Raw genomic sequence first — 14,389 nt, forward strand, 5'->3', positions numbered from 1 at the left:
CTGAATTTTGTGTTTTCAGACTCATAGTTGCATGTTAATTAGTATTAAATGGAAATGTATGATAATTTAATTGTATATTAAATGCAGTTAGCTGAAAACTAGGCTGTTTTTTTGACTAGCTTAAGTATCACTTAAGTACATATTTACAATTAATTTCATAACTCGGTAGAACTTTATTTTACAGTCCTGTTCCTCATGTACATACTATGTACTTATTATTGTAATTACAATAACTATGTAACAACTAGGTACTAACCCTGAACCTACCCCTAAACCTAACCCTACCCCACGTAGTTACCTTGTATTACCAGAACTTTCTTAGATAAATACACTGTAAGTACACTATAAGGAGCCTGTCCTCCAACAAAAAACGACCATATAGGTCATGTGCAAGCACCTTATTACGAACTATATTTATGTTTTGAAGTTAAGTGTCCTCTAGCGGGCGTAAAAATAATGACAGTATCGCATTGCGTCTGTCTTCATGAAATTACATATAACGTCATTACCAGTCAAAACGCATGTTTATTTAAATGCAATGTGTGGGCTTTTTACACCGATCTCACAGTATTTCCTACATATTTTTCTACTGTAGGTGGCTTATTCGTTCGAATGACCACACCTAACCCCACCCCTAAACCTAACCCTCACAGAAATCATGCTAAATTATGATTTATTGAGCATTTACATTTTTGTGCATGTCCGTTCCCTGGGATCGAACCCATGATAGCATGATTTCATATCAAGGTATAACACAATAATCTACCAACTGAGCTACACGAAACGCAAATCAGAGTGAAAATAAAAGAGTATAAAAAATTACTATGAAAACGACCTTTTGCCAATATGGGCGCAATTGTAGTATACGCTCTGATGAGTCGTATTTCAGGGATTTGGACAAACGACCTATACAAGCGTATTGGTTGGAGGACAGGTTGACTATAAGTACATGTAAGTACACGTACAGTAAAATAAAGTGCAACCCATAACTCTGTTGTCTATGAAATATGGCTAAAACAATGCTGAATGTACTGACAAGCATGTATAATGAATAAAATATACTTTAATGTAATTTTAATGAAACTTGTAGTTTATGTATTTAAATACATTTGTAATTACACATTTGTGATGATGAAGCTGCAATTTAGTACATTTAAAAATGTATTAACTTTAATTGTAATATGGAACACGGACAGTTAAAAGTATAATAGTAGGCCTACTCTGCCTGTTCTTTAGTATGTTAGTCAACACGTCAAAGAAAAAGTTTTAATTCAACATTATTAAAAGTGCTTTAAAAGTGTACTTAAGTGTGTTAAGAAACAGTCTACTTTTAAGTCACTTAAGTGGCATTTTATTTCATTAATATTATATTCAAGTTTATAATACAGTTTATATATATATATATATATATATATATATATATATATATATATATATATATATATATATATATATATATATATATATATGTATATAATATATTTAAAAACACTACAAATGCACATTCAGTAGAATTATACACACTTCTTTTTCACAAGGGTCCAAGGGCTTTAGTATACTGCACTTTTCATTTAAGACAATGCATTTAGAATGTTTTTTTTTCTCTATCTCTCTTTTAGTTACTGAGGAAGAGACACATAGGGAATGATATCATCACTATAGTCTTCCAGGAGCCAGGTGCTTTACCCTTCACCCCCAAAGCCATCCGTTCTCACTTTCAGCATGTGTTCATCATTGTCCGAGTACATGAGCCCTGCACCGAAAACACCTATTACAGGTAAGAGAGCAGACAAAAAGGAAAAGAAAATATTTTAAATAAATTTTTTAATAAAATGTCAAATGTAACATGTCTTTATCTCCACCCTTCTCAGAGTTGCAGTAACTCGTTCCAAGGACATCCCTCTCTTTGGTCCTCTCTTCCCTAAAGGTGCACGCTTCCCACGTTCTCCTGCCTTCCGGGACTTTCTCCTCGCCAAAGCCATTAATGCAGAGAATGCGGCAGAGAAATCAGAGAAATTTCGCTCTATGGCCACACGTACGAGACAGGAGTACCTGAAAGACCTGGCGGAGAACTACGTCACCACAACGCCCATTGATTCTTCCACCAAATTCCCCCTGCTGTCGCTGGGTGGGAAGCGCAAAGAGAAGCTGAAGGGAGCGAAAGGTGCGGAGCTCCACAGCGCAGGAGCTTTAGTGTGGGCCGTCACCGTCGTTCAGGGTGGCGAGAACAACGGTCTGAGCCTGTCCTGTCTGCTCGGTGTGTCAGCGGAGTCGGTCGTGCTAATAGAGCGATCCACGCGAACCGTCATATTCAACTGCAGCTGCCGCGATGTGATCGGCTGGAAGGCCGTGACTGAGTCTGGAGCTCAGGGGGGCCCTTCCCTGGACATCTTCTACGAGAGAGGCGAGGCGATTACTGTCACGATGTCGGAAAGCCAAGTTGAGGATATAAAGGAGGTCGTCCAAAGGCTGGAGGTGAGATTTAATGTATACGTGAAAATATTGGAGTACATTTTTACAAGATTTTACACTATTTCAGCCTTTCTACTTTCCAATTTCATGTTTAATAGAATGTGTAACTTGCTGTTTGTATGTATTTAAAGGAATATTTCACCCGGAAATGAAAAATTGCTGTTAATTTACTCATCCTCACGCCACCCAAGTTTTTTTCTTCAGTAGAACAGTAAATATTTTTTTTTAGGTGAAACCGTGGTCCTTGGGGATTCATAAAATGCAAGTCAATGACTACTGTCACTACCGATAATAAAAAAAAAAAAGCATATTCACTCAAAACAAAATTATTACCCGGAGATCCAGACGATATATTGAGGTCTTATGAAGCAAAACAATCAGTCTGTGCAAGAAACTGAACATTATTTACAACATTATTACTAGGGATGGGTATTGTTAAGGTTTTAACGGTATTACTACTCTTACCAATACTGCTTAACAGTCCAGTACTGTAACGGTATTCTTATCGGTACTTTGTGTTGTGTTACTTTGTGTTGTGTTGTGTTTCTCTGAGTTTGAGAGAAAAGTGGGCTGTGGGAGTGGAGTACTGTTGATCATGTAATTAATAATGGTAAATGTAATGTGTATCTCGTTTAAAACCACCGCTAAAAAGTTTACGTTTTTTATGTTTTTGAAAGAAAAACTGCCCAAAATGAAATCCAATTTTTGGGAATTTCCCAGAACATAAAGAGGTAATTGCAACTTTTTACTTCACAATTCAGAAATGAAAGGTATAAACAGAATTGCACAGATTTTTTCCCAGAATTATGAGTTTTTCTCTCTTTTTTCTAAGAATTCTCAGTTTACATTTCATGTTTTTTTTTTCATTTGTTTAATTATTTTTTCATCATTCATTCATTCATTCATTCATATTTACAACATTATTACTAGGGATGGGTATCGTTAAGGTTTTAACGGTATTACTACTCTTACCGATACTGCTTAACAGTCCGGTACTTTAACGGTATTCTTATCGGTACTTTGTGTTGTGTTACTTTGTGTTGTGATACTTTGTGTTGTGTTGGCAGTCGTAAACTTTGCATTTGAAATAACGAACTTGAGCGTGCAAAAGGTGCGATATGTGAACAGCCCCTTAAGCGTGTGCGTGCGCGGGGTGCATGAGAGATCTCGCATATTTCACAGACAAACGTCTTAATATGATCGCAAATTAGAATTATGTTTGGTAAGATAAAATGTGCACGATAACATTATTAAGCAAATCTTACTGATACTACGGTCTTTCATAATTTAGCCCCGGGGCCATTTTAATACCGGGTTTCGGTACCCATTCCTAATTATTACCTGTAATCCAGAGCCTCAGGCAAACAGTCCAGAGTGATGTCCAAATCATTCTTTTGAACCGGTTCTTTTAAGTGAACTGAATGAACCAGTTCACAGAATCACACTGAACTGTCTGAATCAGTTTGCGGCTCAAGCAGCACAGATCTACAATTTACTTTATTTAATGAGCCATTACAGTGGCATATCTGATCCTGTGATGAATGAAACTGATTCAGTGCTCAGGGTTACGACTTGGATCTCTTTATGATATGCTGTATGCTGTTTTAACCTGATGCTCCTGAACTTCTCCGCAGCTGGTGACTCGAGGCTGTGAGGCACGTGAGGTCATTCCTCTGCGGGACGGCGTTGGCCAGCCGGGCTTCCTGATGAGCGAGGAAGGATTTGTAACAGAGCTCCAGCGGTTCGGATACGCGGAGAGCGGTGGGCTGCAGATGGGGGCTCGTGTGGTTCGTCTCTGTGGGCAGGTCCTGGTGCACCTCAGCCTGGAAGAGCGGAGCCGACTCCTCCGTACGGCTCAAAAGATCCACATCACAGTCATACCTCCAGACGAGAACGGAAAACCACGCAGGTAATAGAGGTGACGGGTTATTTATGTTTGAAGGAAGGTGGATAAAATGGAGGGATGAGGTAAAGAATGCATACACTGCAGTGATTTTGAGAGAAAAGTGGGCTGTGGGAGTGGAGTGCTGTTGATCATGTAATTAATAATGGTAAATGTAATGTGTATCCCGTTTAAAACCACCGCTAAAAAGTTTACGTTTTTTATGTTTTTGAAAGAAAAACTGCCCAAAATGAAATCCCATTTTTGGGAATTTCCCAGAATATAAAGAGGTAATTGCAACTTTTTACTTCACAATTAAGAAATGCAAGGTTTAAACACAGAATTGCGTAGATTTCCTCAGAATTTTAAACCGTGCAGTTCTGCCTTTTTTTCTCTCTTTTTTCCCAGAATTCTCTGTTTACATCTCATGTTTTGTTTTTTTTCCGTTCGTTTTTGTTTAATTATTTTTCCACCACGGAAAAAAAAATGGTAACGTGACTTGTTATCACACAATTTATATATTTATTTCTTATATATCACAAATTAAAAATTGCAATTAAATGTTTCTTTTTTGTTGTTGTTTTTTTATCCCGTGGCGGAAACAAGATTCCATAAACCAACGCCGAATTTTTTCCTTAAACTGTGATACATGTTTAAGGATTCTTTTAATAGAATCATTTGTAACATTATTAATATATTTACTGTTATTTCTGAGCAGTTTAATTCCACAAATGTTTTATTTATTCATTTATTTAAAGACCCTCAGCTGAATGATAGTGAAAATAATTAGGCTGACAACATTTTTTTGTGGACTAACAATTAATATAATGCCTTATCTATCAGTATATATTTGCACCTATGTATTTGTATTGTATATTTTGTTATATATGTCCGTAGGGAGGGAAACAGATGGATAGAAAGAGGGAGGGAGCAAATAAATGAATTGTTATAAGAAGTGACCAGTGTTTCACCATCTGCTCAAATGTCATTCAACTCTCGTAATGCTTATTGATCCAAACCAACACACACACATATCATGGGTTAAAACGGCACTTTTTCAAATCCTATATACAGCGACTTACTCAGCATGATTTATGTAAGTCTTTGATTATGTAATATACTTCAAAAAAGAAAACCAAAATAGCAGGATTGATCTTTTCATCCATGACTAACAGTGAAATGTGTACACTGAAATAAATGAGCTCAAACTTTGTTTGTTGTTCTTCACTTTCTTTTCCCATTGTTTTTGTGTTTGTCTGAGTTCAGGAGTTTCTCTGAGCTTTACCAGAAGGCCATCCAGGATGCGGAGAGCAAATCCGGAGAGGGACAGTCAGGCGAGGCCTGGGTTCTGGATGACGATGACGATGAAGTTGATGGCGGTGGAGGGGAGAAAGAGGAGAAGAAACAGATTGAAAATAAGATGACAGACAGTGAAACTCTAAAGCAGGAGATTGGATTTCCAGAGCCCATGGAAACTGATTCGCTGCTCTCTCCACCCAGTCTGCCTCTCTTACGGGCCACTTCCCTGCAGGACAACATGAAGAACCAGAGCCCTGAAGACACCCCCGTCTCTCTCACACGGAGCTACTCGCTAGAAGCACACGCTCCGTACCAGGACATCATCGAAGAGTATGCAGTTCTCTCTTTTCTGTTTGTCTGCTTCGGATTTCACTCTAAAAATGAACTGTTTACCCTTTTACAAACAGATTAAATCTGGGTTCAAATTGACCTTTCTGCAACACTGTTAATTTACTATTATTTATATGTAATTATAGTTTTTATTAGCATTTTAAAGTACTTTTATAGGTTTTGTATTTTCAGTTTGCATTACTTGTAGTGTAAGTAGTTTAACAATGTCCTTTTAAATTTTGTGTAATATATTTGTCTTTAATTTATTTTTATTTTATTTTTTATAAATTTTAGTATTTCAACTTATTTTATTCCAGTTAGGTGCCAAGGAAAGATTTTTTTTACACCAAAATTATTAAAACTAATATTTTTCAAGATAATTTTAAGTGTTCATCTAATATTTACTGATCCTAATTTACTAAATATTTATTTCATCAAATTTTTATAAAAAAATATAATAAATAAATACATTTCATTATTTTAGTTTTAGTTAAAGAAAATTAACTCGTAACAACGGGAAAACTACTTTATATGTCGAGATAACAAGAAAATTAAGTCATTATAGTGAGAAAATAACTCTGGTTATGTTGAGATAGCGAGAAAAATTAAGTCGTTACAACTTAAAAAGAACTCTGGTTATGTCAAGATTACGAGAAAAATTAAGTCGTTACAACTACAAAACAACTCTGGTTATGTCAAGATAACGATAAAAAAATAAGTCGTTATAACGAGAAAACAACTCTGGTTATGTCAAGATAACGAGAAAATTAAGTCGTTATAACAAGAAAACAACTTTGGTCATGTTGAGACAACGAGAAAATTAAGTCGTTACAACTACAAAACAACTCTGGTTATGTTGAGATAACGAGAAAAATTAAGTCGTTACAACTTAAAAAGAACTCTGGTTATGTCAAGATAACGAGAAAAAAATAAGTCGTTATAACGAGAAAACAACTCTGGTTATGTCTGAGATAACAAGAAAATTAAGTCATTATAACGAGAAAACAGCTCTGGTTATGTCAAGATAACGAGAAAAATTAAGTCGTTACAACTACAAAACAACTCTGGTTATGTCAAGATAACGCTAAAAAAATAAGTTGTTATAATGAGAAAACAACTCTGGTTATGTCTGAGATAACAAGAAAATTAAGTCATTATAGTGAGAAAACAGCTCTGGTTATGTCAAGATAACGAGAAAATTAAGTCGATATAACAAGAAAACAACTTTGGTTATGTTGAGATAAAGAGATAATTAAGTTGTTACAACTTAAAAAGAACTCTGGTTATGTCAAGATTACGAGAAAAATTAAGTCGTTACAACTACAAAACAACTCTGGTTATGTCAAGATAACGATAAAAAATAAGTTGTTATAACGAGAAAACAACTCTGGTTATGTCTGAGATAACAAGAAAATTACGTCATTATAACGAGAAAACAGCTCTGGTTATGTCAAGATAATGAGAAAATTAAGTCGTTATAACAAGAAAACAACTTTGGTCATGTTGAGACAACGAGAAAAATTAAGTCATTACAACTACAAAACAACAGGAAATCCACTTTGGTTATGTTGAGATAAAGAGAAAAATAAGTCGTTATAACGACAAAATAACTTTGGTTATGTTGAGATAACAATAAAATTAAGTCGTTACAACTACAAAACAACTGTGGTTATGTCGAGATAACGATAAAAATTAAGTCGTTATAACGAGAAACAAATCTGGTTATGTCGAGATAACGAGAAAATTAAGTTGTCATAAGGAGAAAACAAGAAGAAAAAAATGCATTGTCGCTTATAACTTCTGTAACAATGTCTTTTTTATTTTATTTTATGTAATATATTTGTCTTTAAATTTATAAATTTTAGTATTTCAACTTATTTTATTCCAGTTAGGTGCTAAGGCAACATTTATTTATTTTTACACTAAAATTATTAAAGCTAATATTTTTCTAAAATTAAATTACTAAATCTACTACATTTTTCAAGATAACTTTAAGTTTTCATCTAATATTTACTAACCCTTATTTAATCATTTCATTATTTTAGTGTTAGTTAACAACAATAACAAACTATGACTGTTTCTTAACTTAAAAAAAAATTCACTTTACTTCAACGTTTGGTTAAAATACATTGTAAATCTGTTGTTTTAATAATCTTCTGTTGTGCTTTACATAACTACATTTGACGTGTTGACTAACATACTAAAACACCTGTAAAGAACTTGATTATATTTATAACTTTATTTTTATTCAATATTACACTATAAAGTTAGTATGTTTAGATGTACTAAATCACAACTTCATTATTTTAAATGTGTAATTACAAATAACAGCATGACACTAGTTTCAGCAGAATTGATATTAAAGTATATTTTAATTTATCATAAATGCTTGTCAGTACATTCAGCAGTATTTAACCATATTTCAAAAAGACAATAGACATACATTTAAATTACAATCTATTTTCATTAAATTACAATTAACATCTAGGATTTAAGTTTATTCTCTTCAAATATATTATTTCCATAATAAATACTATTAAAGTATGATAATGTGTACTTCTATGGTAACCAAGAATATGCGCACGACCCCTTTAATGAAAGCTTTCATATTATAAGCACAATAGACAACACAAACATTTTATTTAATTCAAAAGTAAAGTAGTATTTTGGATGCTGTAAAATAATATTTATTCAGTTCTATCATTTATTTATTCTGTTTAACTAATGTTTCTCCTCTGTGAATGTGTTTGTCTGTCAGGCATGTGTATGATAACGTGGGGCAGAAAGCAAACAGGCACATCTATGAAAACCCTTCAGAGCTTTGGGGCGAGACCCCTGACCTCATTCTGGCAGTCAAACCCAAAGTGCCTCTGGAGCAAGAGGAACAGGTATGTCATTCACACTTTTTTATTTTCATTATGAGACTATATCGTTTCATAGCCGATGGGAGAGCATATTGAATGAACTGATTGTCAACCTCTTCTCTTTTTTTTAAGTGCATTGATTGGTTATGTAAATTCTTATCTTAATGTGTCTTAGGTAAGAAAAAGACAAACTACTTCAGATGGTTTTTGCATCAATAAAATATTTTTGAGCTGAAAAAACAAAAACATGCAAATAAAATGACTATTATAAAATTAAATTTAAGTTACTATACTAAAATTAAAACTAATTACTATAATAAAATATTAAAAAATTATTTCATATAGATTTAAAAAAAAAAAAAGAAAAAAAAAGATTTTTTTTATTATTATTATTTCCATTTCCATGTTTTCTTGCTCTGGAAATAGAACAAAATTCTAAAATTCTAAGACTAAAATTCCCTATCATTCTGTGAATCGTTGTTTCGTTCAAGAATCAACTTAAAATGCTTAAAATCATATGAAGGTCATTTTTAAACCAGGGTAATTATAGTTAACAAAAAAAAATAATAATAATTAACTGAAATAAAAATATAATATTTAAAAAAGTAAACTTTTTTTTTTCAGCATTTCTAATTTCATTTAATTTAACAATTACTAAAATAACTAAAAGTGAAAAAAAGAATAAACAAAAATAAAAAAAATATAAAAACTATATGCTTACAGTAAAAAATGTATAAATATTTAAGAAAAAAACAGTCAATTTACTTACAATTTAACTAAAATTAAAATTGAAACAGAAAATATTAAAATGCAAACTTATATAACATAACTATATATTATTTTTTTATTTCCTTGGGATTTTTCAGTCTGAAAAAAATATATATTGAGAACACTTCATTTAACTTATTAAAAAAATATTATTTATTTTTTAAATGATAATTTACAGAATCAAAATTAGTTTTTTATCATTTTAAATTCATTTTTAACAAAAACCAAATGATTCATGATTCAAAGATCCATGTTCCAGAATTGGTGCATATGCATCAGCCGGATTGCCACGAAACAAGTGAATCATTACACGCCTAACTATGAGGCTTACTTACAAACAATATTAAGGGCATTGACACATAATAGCACAGTGCACTGAAGCACCTGAATCATGGCATGATGTTCAGTGTGTGTCTCCCACACAGAGGGCATCCGATGGATCCGCTTGTGTAACTCTCTGTATTTGGAAAGTGATTGCTATGTTTTAACCTCTCAGATCTGTCTCCCACTCTCTCTCTCTTCATCTTTCCTTCCCTTCTGTTCCTCCCACTTCATCCTTTCCCTTCTTCCCCTCATAAAATCACTTTCTCTCACTCCCTCTATTTCCTGCATTTTATCTACTCATATTTGTCATACTTTGTCCCAATGAGCGCATTGAGTAATAATTACTTGTTGATTTATTTATTAGTTAGTTAGCTGAATGCTGTGATGAGTCTTTTGTTTTTAACTCAGTGTACAGCTTTTGATGATACCAAATTTATCAGAAATCATGTATAAATTGAATTAATAAATATAATTTTGGTTTGCATCCATCAAATCAAATTCAAATGAATGAACGTATAAACAATTAAATAAATAAATAAATGTACTCAGTGGGACAAAAGAGAAAGTATGATAAGAACATGCAGGAAATATTTATTTATTTATTTGATTGTTTTGAGTTTTTTTAAGCTTTCTTTTAATTATGATTTATCATTAATTATGCATATTTATTTATTGCTCTTTGGTTGTATCCATCAAATAAAATAAAAACAATAAATAAAGTGTGTTTTATTACTCAATGTACTGTACTTGGTGGGACGAAAGAGAAAGTATAATGTATATAATGAGAAAATAGAGGAATATTTATTTATTTGTCTGACAGACAGACTGATTGATTGATTGATTGATTGATTGATTGATTGATTGATTGATTGATTTGAGTTTTTGTTTGTAAAACATTTTTTTTTAATGCCAAACTTAACATTCATAATATATTATTTGAACTTTTTTGGTTTGCAGTCATAAAATAAAATTCAAATGAATTAATTGATAATACTCAAGATAAAAGAGAAATTATGATGAAATCCAACAAGAAAATGCAGGAAACATTTGATTGATTGATTGATTGATTGATTGACTGATTGATGCGATTACTTATTTGATTTTTTTATTGATTAATTGGTCGTTTTGAGTCTTGTTTTGAACTCAGTGTTAAGCATTTTTTAATAATAACGGACTTGGCCTACATATGTACATTCATATGTAAATGAAGGATTTAATGATACAAAGAACATTTAATTTGTAGCATTTAATTCTCTGTATTACACTTTATACATAATTGCTGCATACATATATGCCAGTACAATACATTTGAGGGTTAATAACAAGCAAAATAACTATATTGCCTAATAGATTTATCATGGTTTATTGGTCATCTTACTGCTTCTACTCATTGATGGTTTCATTACTCACATTTCACTGCTGGTTATATATGCTATATATAATTTTGTATGTGACGAATAAAAATCTTGAATCTTGAATCATTGGTTCTCTCTCTAGTCTGTGTGTGATCTGGGGCCTGAGGAGACGCCGTCGGTCAGTGATGTGACCATGAGGTCCTCCTGCATGGAAAGTGCAGAAAGAAACTCCAGAGCCCTGAGCCTCCATAACTCTATCACCAAGAGTAAGTGATTCTTAATGTTACCGCAAAAACAGGGTAAATGTATTATTTTTAAATGATTGATATAGTTAATGCTATAGGTTCAGACCACTGTTACTACAGCAGACCATTATTTGCAGTGGGTTATTAAATACTCCTTCACAAGTGCTTCCACAGTGACTGTGTGCCTTCAAAACATCTAAAGCTTTATTTCAGCTTCATTGGTAATCTATAAGTGCAGTTTCCACAAGTACAGATGGGATCTTTAGATATATTAAACTGTGAGAGATTTACCTCTGTTAACCGAATTAATTAACTGAAAAACAGCAGGAGCTCTTTCATTTAATCTAAAGGCTGGAATGTGTACAAATCTGAACAGATTTTATATATATATATATATATATATATATATATATATATATATATATATATATATATATATATATATATATAGTTATATATATATAGTTATATATATATAGTTATATATATATAGTTATTAAAAATCTATATTTTTAAAATTTATAGTTTTATTTTTTTTAATTTTCAGTATTTAAAATTTATATTTTTCATTTAGTTTAACTTGTAATAGTAAAATAACTAAAGCTGAAATAAGAATGAATAAGATCAATAATACAAAAACAACAAATTACAAACATTTCAATTAAAAACTGAAAATATAAACATAAAAACTAATTGTTCAATGGATCACAAAACTTATGGTTGTGATCATATTACGGTTTTTGAGTCACGGGTTGGATCGGGTTTTAAAAAAAATAATATTTAATTTTAACTTTGCTTTCTATTAAAGCTAAATACTTATTCAGTCCTACAACAAAAACTACTATCTTAACTAAGAAAATACAAACATGATTAAAGACTATAAAAAATAAGAACAAATTACACAATCTACAACCATTGATAAACACAGAAAGAAATTACAAATAAAATAAGGTCCAACAGTAGTATTTGTAAAGGTACAGTGTAATAATTATGTATAAAATAACAGTACATAGTGTTCACTGTATAAACTGAATATAGATTAATCTTTGTCAAAGCTGTCTTTTGTTGTTTTATTAGTATTAATGACAGCAGGATGTATTTATAGGCTGTTGTACCTTTAAGACCTGATGTACGGCTCCAATATAATTATAAGCAAATGATTTATTTGTCAACTGTTATCATTCACTTAAGATATCAAAGAAAGAAATAAGGGGATAAATAATGCTACAACATTTATTACTGTGTACTGTAGTGTTATATTAGTTTATTGATTATTTATTTAAAGGGGTACTATTATGCTTTTTCACAATTTCAACTTTAGTTATTCTATGTTTGAGCATAAAAAACAGAAGCTTTTCAAACACTACAACGAATGACTTGTTTGGACTACAATCAATATTTTCTGGAATTTGTGATATCACCAATATCAACGAATGGACCTGGTTCTGAGACACACTAGCTTTCCCAAGACAGACGAACTTAGAGTGGTTACAATCATATGGGTGTAATTCACGCTCAAATTGATTTGATTTTGACTAGTGGTGGGCATAGATTAATTTTTTAAATCTAGATTAATCTCGCTGTGGTCTTGAAATTAATCATTCTGTCACAGTTTCTGGGTTGTGTTCCCCGGGGTTCCACTAGATGTCCTCCTTTCTCACGGTGTCTGTCACCTTATCACTTCCTGTTCCCTTATTTGGTCACCTTCCTCCTTTTTTTAGTTAATTGATTGTTCCCCACCTGTCTCCAGTTCCCTCATCACCCTTCTGTGTATTTATACCCGGTCTGTCTTAGTCTGTGTCAAGGAGTCCTTGTCTTATGTGTGATACTTTCCTGAGTCTGCTCTTGCCGTGTGTTATTGTTTTTGTTTGTTATATTGTTGGATATTCTGGTTTTGACCCTGCCTGGACTGTTTGCCCTTTTGGATTTGCCCTTCAAATAAAATCTCACACCTGCAAAAAAATAAATAAATCGAGTCAGGTTCCAGTTGACCCTCCAGAGTCGAGTCAGGTTCCAGTTGACTCTCCAGAGTCGAGTCAGGTTCCAGTGAACTCTCCAGAGTCGAGTCAGGTTCCAGTTGACCCTCCAGAGTCGAGTCAGGTTCCAGTTGACCCTCCAGAGTCGAGTCAGGTTCCAGTTGACCCTCCAGAAGCGAGTCAGGTTCCAGTTGACCCTCCAGAGGCGAGTCAGGTTCCAGTTGACCCTCCAGAGTCGAGTCAGGTTACAGTGAACTCTCCAGAGTCGAGTCAGGTGTTCGTGGATCCTTCAGAGTCAGGGCTAGTCATCGATGACCTTCCAGAGTCAGGGCTAGTCACCGATGACCTTCCAGAGCCAGGGCTAGGTACCATGGACTTTCCAGAGACTAGGCTGGTCACCGTTGACCTTCCAGAGCCAGGGCTAGGTACTATGGACTTTCCAGAGACTAGGCTGGTCACCGTTGACCTTTCAGAGTCAAGTCAAGTCACTGGTGATTTTCAAGGACTGAGTCAAGTCACTGGTGTTTTTCAAGGACTGAGTCAAGTCACTGGTGTTTTTCAAGGACTGAGTCAAATCACCGGTGATCTTCATGAACAAAGGCAAGTCACCTTTGATCTTCATGAACAAAGGCAGGTCACCTCTGATCTTCATGAACAAAGGCAAGTCATAATTGATCTTCATGAGCAAATACAAGTCACCAATGATCTTCATGTACAAATACAAGTCACCAATGATCTTCATGTACAAATACAAGTCACCAATGATCTTCATGAGCAGTGTCAGGCCAGCACTGATCTTCTGGAGTCCAGTAAGGACACCAGGGGATTACCAGAGTTTCGTCGTCCCGTTGATCCGGCTGCACGGAGGTCTACT

The 14,389-nt window shown here is 33.3% G+C and overlaps 1 protein-coding gene across 5 annotated transcripts in view; it reads left to right on the forward strand.

Annotated features, from left to right (window-relative positions):
* LOC128016431 (signal-induced proliferation-associated 1-like protein 3) overlaps positions 1-14,389 on the forward strand; it is a 49,902-nt gene that overhangs the window by 22,208 nt on the left and 13,305 nt on the right. For all 5 annotated transcript variants that reach the window (XR_008184173.1, XM_052600920.1, XM_052600922.1 and 2 more), the window contains 6 exons: positions 1,620-1,777; positions 1,872-2,475; positions 4,107-4,381; positions 5,621-5,983; positions 8,742-8,871; positions 11,437-11,560. Coding sequence is in view for 4 of the 5 variants with exons in the window: in XM_052600920.1 (XP_052456880.1) it covers positions 1,620-1,777; positions 1,872-2,475; positions 4,107-4,381; positions 5,621-5,983; positions 8,742-8,871; positions 11,437-11,560 (1,654 nt within the window). In the remaining variant the exon portion in view is untranslated. The remainder of the gene's footprint in view (positions 1-1,619; positions 1,778-1,871; positions 2,476-4,106; positions 4,382-5,620; positions 5,984-8,741; positions 8,872-11,436; positions 11,561-14,389) is intronic.

Source organism: Carassius gibelio, chromosome A7 (genome assembly GCF_023724105.1).
Source record: "Carassius gibelio isolate Cgi1373 ecotype wild population from Czech Republic chromosome A7, carGib1.2-hapl.c, whole genome shotgun sequence".
NCBI lineage: Eukaryota > Metazoa > Chordata > Actinopteri > Cypriniformes > Cyprinidae > Carassius > Carassius gibelio.